This window comes from Protomyctophum bolini (assembly GCF_963924005.1).
Source record: "Protomyctophum bolini genome assembly, chromosome: 13".
Taxonomy (NCBI): Eukaryota; Metazoa; Chordata; class Actinopteri; order Myctophiformes; family Myctophidae; genus Protomyctophum; species Protomyctophum bolini.
Window position 1 is genome coordinate 11,205,997 of NC_137874.1, and position 19,341 is coordinate 11,225,337.

The following is a 19,341-nucleotide window of genomic DNA, read 5'->3' on the forward strand; positions in this document are numbered from 1 at the left end:
AGAACTGTTATAAAGTAGGACGTATCTATGACTTTCATGGTGCCATATCTGTAGCCGTTTTAGAAAAGCAATAAGCCACGTGAAAGCATGTCGATATATGACAAATCAAACGCCTGCCCCTGTTCCGTTTGAAACACCTTCCATTACATCCGTCCCGTTGACTTATCGATCGAAATACACCTCCCATCCATGGCAGAAATGCATGGATAGTTCCTTTGTCCCTTTTAGGCAATAACTTTGACACTGGGCTGGAGTTCGTGCTGGGATCAATGCACTCTCGTTATTGTAAGATAGAACTGGAATCGATGGGTGCCATCGTTTATTTTAAGGTATTGTGCGTCAATCCAACACTGCTGAGGTAGCCAGCATTCCCTTGTGGTTTTACGATTTCCAATTTGTTTTTCGCTTCACAAAATTTTGTAGGCCGTGTGCATCCTGTCATAAAGAATATATCAAGTCCATTTCTTTTGTTCTTTTTATTGCCGTGCAAGTTCTTCATCCTCAGAACGAGGAGGCATTTATACAACATCAAGACAGTTTTACAACGCAGTCTGCACTAAATGTTTTTACTCATTTTGCCAGCCGTCTTGCATAGATTGTGTCCCTAAATCAAGAAGCTACTTTTATTTATTGAAGATGAAAAGCTTTTTTCTATATTAACTAATTAATTTAAATCAAGTGGATCGACGTTACACAACATACATTTATCTGTAGGCCTATCTCCGTCAGTCAGTCAGTCAGTCAGTCAGTCAGTCAGTCAGTCAAGACAGACAGAGACGCAGGTGAATGCCTGAGAGCCCAGCCAGGTGCCTCCATGTTGTCTCCATAGACTGTAAAAATGGGACCATAATTTTCCAAAAAGAATATTATGACATGAGAAATGAGACTTTTAACTATAGTGACTGGAAGCAGAAAGTATTCATGACCATGTTTATTAAGGTAATACAGTCTAGGTGAAGTTGGACCCAAATACATGGACCTCTATGGAGCTGTGGGGTTTTTCGGGCCCAATGACAGCGCCACAACAGGCCATTATATGAACTTTCAGGAAGTCCCCCCTGGTTGTCTCGCACCATGACCACCTGAGCTAGCACAGGGGTTCCCATTTCCCAAACCTTTCCAACTCAAGCACTTCCAAGTAACCATAATCTCTGCAGGTGGCTCCCTATTATATTTTGCGAAATGGCTTAAAAAAAAAGAAAAGACAATATATATACACACTGTGTATATGTAGGCTACTGTAAAAGTTCACAACACATCCAGCATGACACATTTTGCATCGTTGAAAATCTTGTCAATAATGACATGCTTAAACTAGGGATACCAGGTCGGTCAAACTGGCACAATAACAACTGCATTTTAATTTAAATGATGATTCTTTGAGATGATGCATGAGAGAGAGAGAGAGAGACATATGGAGAGGGAAATAAAAAGAGAAGGATTGTTACATTGATATTGAGAGATAGTGAGAGTTCAATGTCACACTTAACTGTACCATTATTATTCTGTTTATGAACTTGCATGGCCTGGACTGGAGTAAACCAAGTGATTTCTGTCCTCCTATTAAATCTTAAGTACAACATATTAATCGTTGTACTTAAGTTCCATGTCCTCCCGGCATAAAACAAATTGTGAAGCACCCCATTCCTACAGTACATGTCGGGGCGGCGGTGGCTCAGGGGTAGAGTGGCTGGATGGTAACCGTAAGGTTGCCTGTTCGAACCCGGGCTCCCCCTGAGTTAGTGTCGAAGTGTCCTTGAGCAAGACACTGAACCCCTAATTGCTCCCGATGTGCTGGTTGGTGCCTTGCATGGTTTCTGCTGCCATCGGTGTATGAATGTGTGTGTGAATGGGTGAATGTAATGCACAATCTCTGTAAAGCGCCTTGGATAAAGGCGCTATATAAATGCACCATTTACCATTTATGTTGTCTAATTTCTTCTCATGATATTATCAACAGCCCTATCCCTACCAAGACGATATACAACGTGTATTCCAGTGGTGGCAGTGTCTTGAGTGTACAGGGTTTGATGAGGGCACAGGTAGGGCCTACATTTTCGGGCCTGTTGAGAACTCTACTTTTCGCCGGCTGCCGGGCGCGGCTGCACAAATAACTTTTGGGCAGGCCCGTCTAGAGTTTAAATGGACAGGTATCAGTCAAAAGGGAGACATTGAAGAGGAAGGATGGATGGGGAAGGATCCACATGTGGAATGTCAGGACAGATTCTGACATATATCCATATACTAATATTGATGACATCAGGGATTTCCATATATGGGCTTAATTGTGACAGCAGGTCGCATTTACTATTATGATATGATCCCTGATTTACAATCATCCCTGATGATGTCATAGTGATCTCACGAGACATGGGCACAATATATGGGAGCTTTGTCCATGTATGGGGATTTTACTATCAACCCTGATGATGTCATAGTGATGTCATGACTCACGAGACCTTCGGTCAATTAACTGCGACCTTCGGTCGCAACTACATTATTGTACTGCACCACAGTAGCTTTGATAATTACCTGTATCCAAGTTACTTTGTAGCACTTAGGCCTAACTATGTTCTTTGCACTCTATCCTGTTTGTTGACTAAGATTCATGCGATTTACTCTGATCTTGCCCTTTTTAAGTCCATCTGGATAAGAGCATCTGCTAAATTCCTAAATTGAAAGCGTACTTTCATAATCTGAAAAAAGCTGAAAAATGGCCATGGACTTTATTAAGCCCAATTAAAGTGCTCGGCCCCGTCAAATGTATCTACTGGGTTTGGTTATCTCCTTAACTGACTTACACCACGGGGAATGTAAAGTCTCTGACAAATGAGATAAACACAGACCAAGTTATGTAAAATGTTCCCGTGCACCACATATATTGTCTGATTTTATCAAGTTTTAACATTGACATCACATCCTGAATCCATTGAACAACAAAAGGAGGGCTTTCTGCTTTCCAATGATACGGTATAAGTCTCCGGGTTAATTACAGAGATATGTATCTTTATCTTTATGATGCAGTGGTGAGCTTGTAGATCTGCTATTTTAGACTAATGTCGGCCCTAGAATATGGAGGGTTCATGTGGCTAATGACAACATTACCAAGCGTGGATGCGTGCTTGCGTGGTGACATTGTGCACGTGCGTGTATGAGTGCAGGGAATGGGATGTGTATCGTCACCTGTCCATTTGTGTGTTCATCTTTCCGCCTTTGCCTCTGTGTGTGTGTGTGTGTGTGTGTGTGTGTGTGTGTGTGTGTGTGTGTGTGTGTGTGTGTGTGTGTGTGTGTGTGTGTGTGTGTGTGTGCGTGCACATACAATGGGGACCATATTAGTAGACCTGAGGGCAACTGAACCGAGACAGTCCATAAGAGCAGCACAACCACGAAATCCCATTGCTCTGGCTTTTTAACTAGAAAATAATGATTAATGGAGGTAAAAGAGGGGGTGAGAAGGTTAGAGATGGTTTGACAGATTTCTATTTGAAAATGAGGACGAGGATGGCTACATTGCATGAGGTGGGTGGGTGTTATAAATATGTTTTGGCAATGCTAATGTTGCGTGTTAGAGATATGCTGTCAATTGTGTTGTTGACTAATGAGACAATTAGTTTTCCTATTTTGGAATCAAATTGCTATTTCAGACAATAGCCTATGGCAATTAAAGCTTTTTCACAAATGTTGGCCAACATTAAACAATGAAGACAAAAATAAATCAAAGAAACATACTTATATTTCCGCCCTCTGTCATATTGTTTAATTGAGTTCATGGTTTCCTGAATCAGTGAGTGAGTGTTGCTGCATCACACAGTCTAGAGAGTTGTGAACAGTTCTAATGTATTACCCATCATCGCGGATAAAAAATAGCAAAGATAATACAATTATATCTTGTCTGAAGCCATTTTATCAGATTTCAATTAAATATTCACTCTGTTGTGAATGGTTTGAGCTGTTGAAAAAACAAGATGAAGTTTACAACTAATATGTTATAAATACCACAATCAGGCACCAACAGCAGCAATCAAACTTGGCCCGATTTTTAAAACAAAATAATACCACTGAGCAACCTGCACTATAGGAGAAAACAGCTTTAGGTCTCTTTAAAGGGATCTGCAGTCTGTCTCAATGTGTCTGAATTGCGTTTGTTATATTGCATTTGTTTTGATGTGTTTAAATTACGATTATTTGTCATGTGACAGCAGCAATAGAGCTTGATATGAGGTGTCTTTGTATGATGTTACATGTTTATTATGCTACTAATGCCAAAGTCACTATGCTTGCCTCATGTCTCCTCATTCCCCTCGTCATCTTCTCACCTGCAGCTCATCCTCTCATTAGTTTCCCCCGCATGAATGCCAGATTGTCGTGAGCCAAGCTGTTCCCAATCTCCCTACTTTGCTTGACTTAATTTCCTGGGCCTTGGATTTCCTCCCCGTTTCTTGTCAGATTTGTTTGCCTGAGTGACTGATCTGCCAGGTTTGCCCTTACCGGCTGACCCGGTAAATTGTACTCTACTTTCAACTTTGTTCGTCTCCTAGTCATGCTTTTGGGAATGGTTCAAACCTTCCAGCACAGTGAGCATTACAGTGTTGGATATACTGAAATCTTGACTGCACATTCCTCTCAGTATGTTGTTGTAGCTCATTCTTTCGACACATGAATGCTACTGTATAATATAGCTCACGGAGGCAAACATATTCTAACTAATACTAATACTACATCTATATGGGATGATTTCATCTTACATTAATTCATATAGAGTATAGTTCACCGTTTCCCAAAAGTTGGGTCACGGGCCAATGGTTATGGTTCACGAGTCACGACTCAGGTAAAAATCCCATGTTGTCACAGTATGGGGCTCTGTGTTGCCATACTGTGGCTGTGTGTGGGCGTCGGCTTTCCTCCCAGCTTCCAGCCTTGGCACACCTGTCTGTGGTCACCTCATCGCACTCAATTGACACACCTGCCGGCCATCAACTCTTCAGCCCTGACAGTATTTATACCCTGGTCTTCACTCCACTCATCGTCAGATCATTGTTCAACCTTTCATGGTAGTACTATAGCTTGACTCTAGCCAGTGTTTATGTTCTAGTGAAGTTATAGTCTAGTTATATTTCCTAGTATCTGCTCCTGTGTTTCCTGCAAACTCAAGCTCTTCTCCTCTCCTCCAGAACCCAGCTCACCTATTCTACTGCCTGCTCGTCTGCCTGCTTCCTGCCTGGACTGCTTTCCTCATCCTCCATGTTTGTTTGCCATGCAACCTTCCACAATCTGCAATTCACCATATTGTGAATAAATATCTGAATTTTGCTCCTGTGTTTGGCTCTGCATTTGGGTTCAACTTTCTGCTACCGTGACACCATGTGACCCGTTTTGCTGAGGTCATTAACACTACCCCTACACCTAGCCTACAGGCATGATTTTTAATAATTTCATTTATATACGGTGTACATAGCTCCATTCCTTTTAAGGTGCTCCTAATCAGGTAACGAGCAGCCATCTTGCTGCACTCTGGGAGATGTAGTTTCTGAGGTCTGAGATGTCACGCTGACCATATTTTTGGTCCATTTCTGAGTTTTGACTCAACAGTGTGTGTGCACAAACTTTGTCTTACACAAACAAATTCCGATTGACAATGAATGGACAATTCTACGTCATAGGTAGTGTCTGAGCAAATAGACAGTGTCTACTTTACGTCATGATGATGTACGATGATAAGAGCACCCCTCACTTCACACGGGTGTGATTTCTATAAAATTCTATAAACAGCTTTTGTCACCACACCTGTGTCTTAAGATTTGCCATTGACAATGAAGGGGGAATTCCGGTCAAATGTCCGCTAAATCTTGTCCCCGCCCGTCTCAATATTTGCCATTGACAATGAACGGAGAAATGACGTCAGATGACGTAAATTAAACATCAAAATATTAAACGCCATTGACATTGAAGGGAATATTTACATCATATGTAAACGAGCAAATCAGCCAACCAATCACAGGCATTCTGAAATCGGCCAGTATGAGATGATGCATGATGTATGATGATAATTCCGCTAAACATGATGTAAATTAAACATCAAAACATTAAATGCCATTGGCATTGAAGGGAAAACTTATATGTAAACGAGCAAATCGGCGAACCAATCACATGTTGGTGCATGGGAGCGCCAATAAGGGACCACCATATGTAGCAATGCAAAATGTCCGCTATAACATAAATTGATGTAGGCTACGATGTGAAGAGCGCTCCTCATTTCACACGGGTGTGATTTTTTAAAATATAGAAATGAAGATGCTTGACCATAACAGTCTGTTTGTGGTTGTGCATCCTTTCTTTTCAAAATCTTTTTATTCAAGGTTTTTTGTATATCAGAATCAGAAGTGCATCCTACATTATTTATATAAGTGCTGGTTCAAATGTAACCTTAATCAATCAATATTTCAGGGCTCCATTTTGAGGGTGAGCGTCTTTATTTCCGTCACAGCAAATGGGCCATGTATACTGGTCAGAGTCTCTCAGAGCTGTTCTCTCTGACGAAAGCAGGAGCTATAGAGTTCTGACGGTCGCTATCCGTGGTGCTGATCACGGAACTGTCCTGAGTGCTGAAAGTCACGACGTATAGGCAAACCAATTCAATTGTTACGTGCGTCGTGTAAACAAAAACAAAAATATTTTCATTGACATTCTCGTCTCGCAGCCATAGGGCCAGTGTCACCGGTTTGGTTTTTTTATGCCGTGGAAAATATGTGGAATTAAGATTGGGTTCATACCCACGATACCCCCACCCCTCACGTCAAATGCATATATATGCACCTATATCCTCAACAGAAAACAAACACCCCCCCCCCCCCCCCCCAATGATCCGTCCTTATATTTTAGGCACGGAGCTAACGCTTATCCCCCCTATTCTCCCGCTATGCTTCCGCTCGATGGAACCACGCATGTGTTGAGCCGTGCTGCAGCAACGTGCAGCTACTCTCTCTGACCCCCAGTGTTGTAATCTGCATTCAGACCGAGGCTCCAATGCTTCTATCAGCAGCTGGATATTTAGATATATAGCCTGTTACGACGGGGCTTTGGCAAGTCTGGTTGGGGGGGTTTAGGCCATATAGTACGGAGATAGGCTTCGCTTTGGTGATCGTGTACAAAAATAATCTCGCCGTGGAGGGGAAAAAAAAGAAAGAAAGAAAAAAAAAAAGGGAAAACATCTCAGACGCCTTGATCGACTCCCATCGGTTTTGTTTTTTCCGCCGTTCGTCCCTCCACCTCGGGTCTAATGTTCAGACCCGCTCTGCTATGTGCATCGTAATGTATGATAGGGAGGAAACACAGTAGGCTAGAATACGAGGGACGCGTTCATCTGCCGTACAGAGGAACCGCGGGGACGTTGACGATGGGCTCACCGAATGTAGCCTCCAAATGCTCGGCAGCGATGGCGAAGCCTTATTCCTTCCCCGTGAAGCTGTTTCTGTGGGTGTTCATATTCAGTCATCTTCCTACAAGGTAAGAAGCAAAGCTTCCCCCGAACCTCGTAGACTGTGTGTTAGTCTTTGTTGGTCTGCTTTTGACCAAAGGCAGGTATATTTCTGTCTGGGTGGTTGTGCATCTGTAGGCTACAATTGTATATTCAATTTATATGCGTTTAGAGATCGAGGGATCATGTCGGATCAACGGGCTTGGAAAGAGGAGGGGGTCAAGGCATGGAGTCTATATCACACCTTGTGAGGAGCTTTTGACAGCCCCAATAGGTTACATTGACTAAAGTCGCTGCGTTTTGCGTTCATGGCCTATAGACAGACTGGGTTGTATTTTGCCTTTTCGGAAAGCGACACCGTCGTACTACGGAGTATAAATTAGGCTAAAGGGATTTTTATATAGCAACTAATATTTGTTTACAATGAACAAGAAAAACGATCGCAACAGGCTGGCCATAGATAGCTACACAGTGGTATAGCCTACATTTACAGATACCTATACATGCCTTGTGTATAAGGTTTATGAGCAAATACGAGTGGTGCTGACAGAAATGCAATCCAGTAGCCTATTATACGTTGACTGAAGCTGTAAGGTTGCATAGGCTACTAAGCTGCCTGTGTCAAAGATCGATGTATTTATTCCAATTAAGATAAAGCCTCTTTCTGAATAAAGCGAGCGATGTTTTCTTGTAGGGGAAATAAAATCAGCCGGCGTTTTTATAAGCCGATTGAAGATATCTTCTCCGTATTTGGGGGGGAAACAGAGGAAATATTTCAAAATGGCAGACATTCATAGAAAATAGAACTGTAAAGGCACAATAAAGATAACACATATGGACCCCTCTGTCTGCGCATGCATTTTCTGGCTGACAGAACGTCATTTCGGTTGCCCCCCCCCCCCTCTCACTAGAAATAGTCTTAAGACGTCCTCATGACGCAATTTGCATTACACATATAAGAGCATAATATAGATCGGAGGAAGTGGGTGGTTGGATCATCAGACTCGTAAAGCCTCCACCCTCTTCTGCTGCCAGAAGGTGAAAAATGGAGGCTGATAAATCAGTCTGCAGCTCAATCACCGACGTGCGGTTAAATGCAACAACAGGGACTTACGTAGCCTACAGGCTACTGCTCAACCTATCATATAGGGTACCTATCTCTATATATGTGTAGGCTATGTGATGTGCCTTAGGGATGGTAGCCTACTACACAGTAGTGTTAATTAAGATCGTGATAGTCTAATTAGCATACATCAAAGAATGCAGACATAATACCAGTTGGTATATGCTATATAGGGCCTATGACGTCTGAAGGAACTCATGAATATTCATATATAGGCTATAACAATCACCATAACAAATCATTGTAATGACTTACTGTGTGTGGTATACTGTATCATAATACACTCACGGAAATAACTAATTATACAGTGTTAAGCATCATGCATCATAATCAAAAGTGTCTAAATCAATGGGGTGGGTGATAATCATAATTCAGTCCATCCATCCATCCATTCATCCGCTTATCCATAGTCGGGTCGCAGGGCCAACAGCTCCACCAGAGAGCTCCAGGTCTAGACTTCACTCTCCACAGAAAAATTATATAGTAACTTCATTCTGGGGGATCCCGAGATGTTCCCGTCAGATTTTGGAGATATAAACCCTCCAACTCATCCTTGGTCTGCATGGGAGTCTCCTTCCAGCCACCTAAAGCTGGCTCTTTTCCAGTCAGCTGTGTCAAACATGAAGTATACTGTAATCTTCCATTTAAACCAGTAAAAATAGCTGCTGGGCGCGGCTGTGCTAATAACTTTGAGACGTAGAGTTTGAATGGACAGATATCAGTCAAAAGGGAGACATCGAAGAGGAAGGACGAGTGGGGAGGATCAACAAATACTGTATATGGAATGTCAGAACACGTCAGCTCCATATATGGAGATCTAAGGGTTTGAGGTCAGATGTAGAGTTGCTGCCCCAGTTAAATGAGAATTGGTAGCTATTATAAACACTGATGATGATGTAAAATCCATCCAATAAGAGCAGGGGTCTTCGGACCCCTAGGGGGTCAAAGGAAAGCAGAATTCAAAATTACTATCAATGAATGCCAAAGTTAGCTTGTTTCTGCAATGGTTGTCAAACTCAATGGCTGGATTTTATTTATATTATATAAGAGAAACTGGATGAGCCATTCACATCTCAGCTACAGTACATCCCAACTACGTATGAAGTAAAATCCTCAGAGTTAAACTCAGAGAGTGAACATACCGTATATGTAACCAAATGGTGAACATTATCTATACCTGAGGAAGCATGATTCAATATGAAGGGTTAAATGTTGATGAAAATGTGAAAATGTGTAAAAACACAGTGAAGGCCTATTCATCCGTCAGTGACGTCATGTTGTAGTTTGGTGGTCACCTCACCACCGGAAATATTAGACTATGAATAACGCTTTAGCCCAACTGAATATCCTGTATGTTGCCAGTTGCCACCAACATTTCGTATTTGAATGTGATAGATCTTTGAATTAACAAATCTTGCATGTATGGTATATTCAAAGAGAAAATTGAGAAGGAAAACTTTGATTGATCATGTGTGATCGTTGATCATGTGTGTTTTGTATATTGGCAAAAGAAGATGCAGAATATCACAACATATCAATCCCTATAATGTTGTTTTTAACCAGATACTGTCTACCAGTCTTAATAGGGCGTTGTTGTTTTGATTGTTATCGGTTTGTGGATGAATAAGAGAAATGTTATAGGTGATATTTGAAAGGCGGATTCCTGATGTCTATCTGGATGTATTTTGCTCTGTAATAATTATTTAATTAAAAGGTGCTGAGTCATATTTTTTGGTGAATTGTTATCCTGATGTGAAAATTTATTTTTTGTTTACTAAAGAGCTGGAGAGACCAATGTTACTGAACAAATACACTATAGTAATGATTGCGATGAGAATATAGAACTATTTAAAACTCATTAACTGCCAGAGTTTCTCTAGAACAGTCTCTAGCGTGCTCTCGTGCGCTACTTGTGCGCAAGCAGAGCACGCAAAGTACTGCTACTAACAAATGTATATTACAACTGCTGTTCTAAAATGTTGTTGACAGCCAATAAGGGACCACCATTCAAGCGATGCCACCAAAACTACACAAACCCTGATTGGCCAAGGGGACCACCAAAAACTCAAATCCCTGATTGGGCGAGGCAGTCACCGACATACGCAGCCAAAAAACAGTCTCGTTACTTGCGCAAGTAACGAGAAAGCAGAGAAAAAGAGCACCCTCTATCGTAAACACTGAAAACACCAAATGAATATATTTGTCAATGCCTGAAGAAAAACAACAAAAACGTGCTGCACTGGCTGCACTTGCTGCACCTTTAACCCATTTTGACCTGAGATCAGAATCAGATTCTAAAAATGTCTTCTACATCCTGACAGTTTTCTGAAAAAGCTATGTTTCTATGTCAGTCGTTCTTCGGTTTTTCAGAAATAGCAGACCTACAAGTTTGTGGCGCGCTATGAGCTTGTAGATCTGCTATTATTCAATATAGCTAAAGCATAACATAATGCTAACACCAAAAGGGGTTCCCACCCAAAATGGGTTAACACTGAGCAGCTAGAAGGTCCTGGCCTGGGTTCGATTCCCGCTGGGGACACTGTGGGCGCTGGGGGCGTGTTCCCTCCTCCGCGTCATCAGTGCCCATACCCGAGGTGTGGTTGGCGAAAGGGCCTTTCTGTGTGGAGTTTGTATGTTCTCCCCGTGTCCCCTAGGGTAGGTACCCTCACAAAAAACATGCAGTAATCCTGGTCTCTAAAACTACCTCCCCTGGCCAGCCGGGGCACCTGATGGAGGGGAAAGGAACTGGTCAGAATAACGTGTTCCTTCCACGCGCCGGCCAGGGAAAATAGTGTAGTGCCCAGGATTACATTAGATAATTGGCACTGGGTGAAAAAACTGGGTTGCAAAATCGTGGGATAAAAATTAAAGAACAAAAAAAAACACTGAGGATTTTACTGTGTAGTAAAAAAATTGGAGGCTGATATTTACAATGTACGTATATGGCTAAAAATGTAATTGCTGTATTATTCCTCTCAGCTTCAATTCCAAACCACACGAATCACATTTTACCCACTGAACTAATTTGCGTCCTCATTTGTGCTCTCCTCATCTGTCGGAAACATTTGGACTACTGGCTGTTAACGGTATACTGTATGTATATTCATTCATCCCAGACTTGAGCCTTCCTGTTCTTTAGAATGCCACTGCACCTTAAGAAATGGCGTTGATACTGTGCAGACGTCGATCTATGTTTTGCCTTGGTGGAAGACAGTTCGACAGAACAGTTGACTGTCACAAATGCCTGCAGCTATATGTCTCCCCACTGGCTGAGATTCTGTCACAGTCATCACCCACGGCGTGGGGATCTTAACCCATTCTGACCGGGCACCCATTTTGGTGTTGGCATCATGTTATGCTTTAGCTATTGAAAAATAGCAGATCTACAAGCTCATATCGCGCCACCGAGTGGCGCGATACGAGCTTGTAGGTCTGCTATTTTTGAAAAATTCGAAGAACGACTGACATTTTTTTAATCTGATCTCATGTCAGAATGGGTTAATCAGACCAGTGTGTGTCCCGTGGAAACCTCGTATGAATCTGATCTCAGGTCAGAATGGGTTAAGAGGGCTTCCAGATATTTGGGATATTATTATTGGCATTCAGAACAGCCCCTGGTGAGCGTTACAATAATCCCAGCGTAGGGTCATGGGGATTTACAACTTCCATCATAATGTAGTGCTGTCACTTCCACTGTACACACTGTACGATAGTGCTCAGAGTAAAGTATTTCACCACACCGCTGCTGTCTTAGCCCTGCAGGTAATAGACCTAGCCTATCTTTATCCTGTGGGACTCTCTGGATAAATATAGGTCTCAAGGCTTTCCTTAATCCAAAACAGTGTGTGCATGGGTTTCTTTCTAAAGGCCACAGGGATATAGCATGGGTGAGCCAGGGGTACATTTGTTTCCCACTCACACTCCAGGAAAATACAGTCCCTGCTTTTTCATAAGGAATGCTCACTAATCATAGAGGCTTGGCATTGAACTTGGAGCTTTTCCAGTAATTCACCTCTCTGTTCAATAGGTCAGAGCTCTTTGGTGTTGAATCTTTACCTGGTTGCACTTTCCAATTCAGCCACCTTTTCAGGTTCTCTCATTTGCATTAATTTACTTGACTTAATGATGTAGGCTGTTGGCCTGTTGAGAGTATATAAGTCGCTACATGCCTTTATACTGTGAGAGGTTGGTTAAATCAAGGGTTCCCCAAACTTTTTAGGACTCTACCCCCCAAAATAATCCTATTTCAACTGGGGACCCCCCACCCTGACAAGCATTTGGAATTGCAGTGGTTTGACTGCATGGGTGCCACGTGATCAATATTGTGAAAGCTTGTAGTTTGGCTATTCTCACAATGCCATGTCATTATTCCGACCTCTCAATATCCAGACCTTCCATAATTCCGAACTAATACTATCCCAAACCCTGACCCTAACCTCTGTCATAACTGGCCACAACTCAGTCTTAACCAGCCATGTAGGTCGCTAACCCTAACCTCAGTCTTAACCGGCCACGTAGGTCGCTAACCCTAATCTCAGTCTTAACCGGCCACGTATAGGTCGAACTAACGGGTGGTCGGACTTACCATTCTCACAACGTGTGCCTCTTTCTTACGTAAAATTTGACTGTATGTTGGTTTGTTTACCGTTATTGAGAAAACAATGCTGCACATTAAGATCATCATCTGGTGACGGAACCCCCCTGGGGGTGCCGACCCTCAGTGTGGGGAACCACTGGGTTAAATGGAGCCTCGTGGGCCACCGTAGGCCAGGTGATCTGTTGCTAATTGCCACGAGTGTCCTCGGGGTATATGGTAGCCGGGAACAGCCATTTGCAAAGTGACAACCAATCTGTTTCCATCCTTCTCCACGATAAAGCACCCCAGGGAGGGTCATTTGTATCTACTCAGAATAATAGATGGTGGCGCTGCTGAAGATGATGCTACAACAAGCTCCATGAAATTGTCCGTTTTGTTGTTTGTGCCGGAATGAACAGGGCCTGGTGTGAGATAAGCTTTGATGTTGTGCTTCTTGTGACTAGTTGGCAAAGCACAAGTGTTGTTGTATGGTTGCCATATAAGGGCACAGAGCCGGTTTCATATCGGATACCAGGCCGCAGTATATTCATTAGGACGTGTGCCTTCATTATCTGCAATTATGCACTGGCAGTACACGGGGAGATGGCGGCGCAGGAGAACTTGATGGGGATGCTAATATAGTAGACAAACAGTGGTTTCCATAACTGATATTGCCCTCCCTAGACCTTGTAATGAATCATTAAAAACTTCACAGACAAGGCTCTTCTCTGCAATCTGGTACAGAGACCTGACACTGTACTCGGCGGTGCTCAGCAGAAATGGACAAATGAGATTTCAAAATTGCACAGGCTCAGTTTCCACATTAAAGGGACACTTCAGTGGCTGGTAAAGTGTGGGTGCCCACTGCACTGCCCAGTCGCTGCTGGTGGGACACGTAACGCATTATAATTTGAGCCATGAGCATGAGCTCTCCTGCTTGCAGGGGTGTTTCTCCACACATTTACATGATATGCATTGGAAGTGTAAATTATGTATAACTATTAATGCAATGCAGAAAGCAAATATGCAAGTGAGCTTCGATTTTACATACATACTATGACACTAACAATAACAAATAGATTACCGTTTATATTCTTTGTGTGCTGCAGTGCACACAAAAATATATGGCTATATATGGCTCTCTTGGTGATGTTGAAATAATGTGTACTCTATCCACAATTAAGGGCACCAGGTTGTCCTCAATCTTGTTGACTGCTAGTGTGTTAAATCACAACTGTTTACCATTGCACACAGCCCCCCCCCCCCCTCTGTGGACTTCCGGTATCAAATTAGCAGGCAAAACCTCAGATCTGTCTGCGGTGGATAACTCACAGCTCTGCTTTTGATCCGTTTGTCTCGGGAGTATTTCTATTCACAGAGACATTACTCCCACAGATGAATATAGATGAGGAACTGCAGCAGCACCTTACAAAATCTGGAGAATCTCTCTCGGACTGACTATGTATATGTATGTACAGTATGTATGTATGTGATGCATTATATGAATGAATCAATATCTATCGATTGATTACTTTATTAGTCAGAAATGTTAACAGCACAGCACAAGGCACAGTCAGACATTAGGACTAAAAACATAACACAAAGTAGTCCTAGGGACTTGTTGTCATTCCATCCATCCATCCATCCATCCACACTAGGATCTGTATCTATGTCCAGTGTTTAGCAAACTTGTATCTCACTCTCAGGGACTTCCCCTCTCATAATCTCTCTGTACGTCTCCATATACGCCTCTCTGCCTCTCTTCGTTTTGCTCTTGACTGTCATGTGGAATAGCTGAATAGGAGTTTCCCAGGACATGTCCACTCACTCCTTCCAGGAAGACAGATTTAAAAAAAAAAGGTCCACCTGAGCAATATAATGAACATTTGATGTGTGGTGGTTTCAGGGTGGAGACAGATGGCACTTAATGGCCCATAATGCATGCTTTAGGTGGGCTGCCGTTCCAAACACGAGGTCTCACATCAACCGTAAGAGCATGGGAAAGCTATTAAGACTTCTGCTCCTTTTCCTTTTGTGTTCGTGCCACGGAAATACATTCTCCCCCTTTGTTATGATTTTTTTGCTTTCATCTGAAGGCTTGGCGCGGCCTTGGCTTCCCTCTCGCTGTGAGAAGCCCTGTTATGAAGGCTCACAACACGTTCAAGGTTGTGCTTTAGTTCTCCAGCCTATACCGTCCTGATCTGATTCCATGGTTACCAGAGTGATAGAAGTGGGCCCAGAACTGTGCTCGCTGAGTCTCTTCCTTCAGCGGTATCCATCCATCCATCCATCCATCCATCCATCCATCCATCCCATGTGTAGATACACCATTAATCTCCCTTACTCTCTTGTCTCTCTCTCTCTCTCTCTGACACACACACTTTGTGTTTCCAAGTCTCTTCACATATTCTAGCTTAATGGCAGCACTATGTTGCTCTCAGCAAGTCTTCATCTGCACACTGATGTGGCCATTATTAATTTAAGCGTGCGTACACACACACACACACACACACACACACACACACACACACACACACACACACACACACACACACACACACACACACACACACACACACACACACACACACACACACACACACACACACACACACACACACACACACACACACACACACACACACACACACACCTTTTGATTCAGTCTCTACACTGATTACATTTGACTACATTTACCCTGATCACTTCCACACAGTGAGTCAGGGTCATGATGAGGGAGCTGTTTTATGGGAAACTGTCTAATCTACCCAAGCGATTATCAATAACAGAATAACACACAATATAGCTTTCCCACCATAACACTCTGTATCTAATTAATCATTTCCATGAGAATCATTGGTTCACAGAAAATTAGATTTATTTTGTCGCTGCTGGTGATGAAATATTAAAAAAATGTGTCAAAGACCGTTTGCAAAGAATTGTTCGCATGAGTTGTCTGCATGAGAGACACAATCAATATAAAAAAGTCTGATATGATGGTATGATATATAGAACTATGTGTTTTCTTATTATACACTTCACGCCTTCTGTGACTGCTGCATGCTGAAGGTTAATGGAAGCAACTGCTGAACACATCAGCTGAATATTAACCACTTTTTGGTGTAGGGCAGGGGTAGGCAACCTTTATTATCAGAAGAGCCATTTTTGGCCCAAAAAACGTATTACAATTATATCTGGAGCCGCAAAATAATGTTTGCTTTAATAAAGAAAACTTTAATTATTTGGGATTTTTCTGGCCTTTCAATATTATACATTTTATTGTTTGCTAATCTCTCAAAGCATATCAAGTGTACTGTACCAGCTAAGCCAGCAGCATTGGTGGTGAAAGAATAACTTTATGCTTCCTACAAATTCAATAATAAATTATGATTAAATGTAAAAAATAAAAATAAACTTCTTATTCCTTTTCATACTTCTTTGCCGTAGCAACTGGGAGCCACAGGAGAGGGGAAAAAGGAACGGACCAAGTAGGCTATAAACCTGCTCTGGGGGACCTCAGTGAAGATTAAAAATGTCTATTTATACCCTATTGAAACTGTAGGCCAGGGTTTGTAATATAATGTTATTCTGAATGGTTTCTCAAATGGGAAACGCAAATTGAGGCCCGGGGCTAGGCTAAACTTCCGCTCGCTCGAGCCATTGAGTTATAATTATACTTCCGGAAGTCTTCCGGGTGCTTCAAAACGCCACTGAGCAACTTCCACTGAAATGAATAGCAGTGGGGCGGGGCTAACGCTCCAGTTCGGTCTCTATCCTTCTTTATACTCTATGATGTACAGTGCGTACTACAGGGAAAGAGGAAGTGGAAAATGGGGGAGGGTCGGGACGGGGGACGGGGACATAATTATACCGTTATGTTTTGTGATAAACATTGACAGACTTTATCTGAACCTGCTGAAGTGTTAAAACAAAATCTCATCCAAATCAACTTGACTAGCACACCTGTTATTGAATAGAAATACTTGTTGGACATGTTGCCGTTTTATTTTAAACATAGGTAGTCGATGTAGTCAGGTAAAGGGGATTCAGAAAACACGGAAAGGGGTACTGAAGGCAAAAAGTCATTATTCAAACAAGAAGAAACAGTACATTTAGCTAATAGCTGAGATGCATTATGTTTACGCTTCTTAAAATCAGTCCATGCACATCATTGGCCAGTGCAGTAATTACGTTTTTGGACACAGACTTGTTTGTGTATCCCAAAGGCCAAATTAGCCTTCATGATTTGTGTGGGTAAACTTCAATATACATTTGGCTGACCAGTCAAAACACTTTTAAACCCATTTATCAGTGATTTACTTTCTTTTGTATAGTTACTGCACTCTGGCTTTATAGGGCAGAGCAGTGCCTTATGCTTCGCTATTGATTGAACACTTCATAGTACTAAGCATACACGGCTTCGGCTGCCTTTGACTTTTTCCCCCCAAGCGGTTTGCGAGTCAGAGCACGGCATCTCGTGTATATATGTCACGGCATCAAAAAGACTGCAAGCCACAGGATTATGATAGCATTACAGATGTCATCTCCATGCAAGGGCAGATAGAAACAAGAGATCAGAAGCAACCAGCGAGTCCTTTCATCTCGCTTTGATTTCAAACAGCGGGCAGGATACAGCTTGTGCCGAACGGATAGGTCCTCCGTGTGCGCGCAGCGTTTGGCCCATAATTCCTGGTTGTTGTTAGGTTGAACAATTGGTTCCTAAAAGCATATGCGAGTGACTCTAGACTGACTAGTGGCTCTTCATCTTACAACATGAGAGTGTGAATGAATGCACAGTGCTTTGTGCATGGAAACGTCTGCTATGCTTTCAGTGGATTTGTGGCTTAGTCGATTTCCACTTAATTCCCATCTACTCAAATGTAATACATTTTCACTGCATAATGTGTCACTGTATTTCACTTTACACTCTGCAACCCACAATACCGATAGTTGGCATTTGGTGGCAGTCAATTTGCACCAACCTTTTGTGCATTGTGCAATATGCACCCACATTTTGTGCAGAATGAACTACTATATATTGTAAAGTATGGAAAAGGTTTCCAAAATATTCAAATCTCTCTCTCTCTCTCTTGCACTCTTATGTCCTTTCCTTCCGCAAAAGAAGGTGAAACAGGGGAATCTGTGATTCGCCTCTCAAACAAAAGGTGTCATGGCATGTCTCGTCTTCTCTCCACCCTCACAGCTCCTTCCAGACGGATGACGACGATGAGGTGACGAACAAGACATGGGTGCTGACTCCTAAAGTGTACGAGAGTGATGTCACGCACATCCTCAACAGCCTACTGGACGGCTACGACAACAAACTCCGGCCCGACATCGGAGGTAGGCATCGATTTTCATTCTCCCGCGGTGTTAACCATTAGTCACAGAGTCACAAAAGGGTTACGCCCACTCCCAGGGCCCAAATACACATTCTTACAGTGGTCCACAACCTCTCTGTCCTTGGAGCCCCCGTTATTATATCCGACATAAGCTGAGACACCCCCCCCCACACACACACACACATGCACAAAGACATGCACGCACGGTCGCACGCACACAGGGGCGCCGACTTCTTATCACTGCCAAGGGTGCTCAAACCCCCCCCCCCCCCCCCCCCCGCCCCCAGCCAAACTAGTCTAACGTGAATGGACGTCACGGGTGCTTTGAAATTACAGAGTGTGCCTGAGCACTCCAGTGGCCACTAAGTCAGTGCCCCCATGCTGCACGCACGCACGCACACACTTCACAGTCGGTAACAGACGCAGCAGACAGACTAGTAAAAGTGAAGTTACAGACATGCACACACACACTTACTTCACAGTCGGAAACAGAAGCAGCAGACAGACCCCGCCCCCCCCCACACACACACACACACACACACACACACACACACACACACACACACGTTTCACAGTCGGAAACAGAAGCAGCAGACAGACTAGTACAAGTGAAGTTACAGAGTGAATAACTTATGCCTGGATATTATAATTATGACTGATTTAAAAATAAACGGTGCATTGTACAATAGCATCTCACCACAACCATATAGTGTATCTGCTAAGATCATACAGTAGTTTGATGTAACACTATACCAGTGGTGGAAGAAGTAATTTTACTTAACTTACAACACCACAATCAGGCAATCGATAACATAGGTACTAAAAC

General features: G+C 42.7%; 1 protein-coding gene across 1 annotated transcript in view; it reads left to right on the forward strand.

Moving 5' to 3' along the window:
* Nucleotides 1–7,391: 7,391 nt before the first annotated feature.
* Nucleotides 7,392–19,341, forward strand: part of gabrg2 (gamma-aminobutyric acid type A receptor subunit gamma2) — a gene marked incomplete at its 3' end in the record, with an annotated part of 70,472 nt that continues 58,522 nt past the window's right edge. The window contains exons 1-2 of the mRNA XM_080779469.1: nucleotides 7,392–7,503; nucleotides 18,377–18,516. Coding sequence (XP_080635595.1) covers nucleotides 7,394–7,503; nucleotides 18,377–18,516 — 250 coding nt within the window. The 5' untranslated portion in view covers nucleotides 7,392–7,393. The remainder of the gene's footprint in view (nucleotides 7,504–18,376; nucleotides 18,517–19,341) is intronic.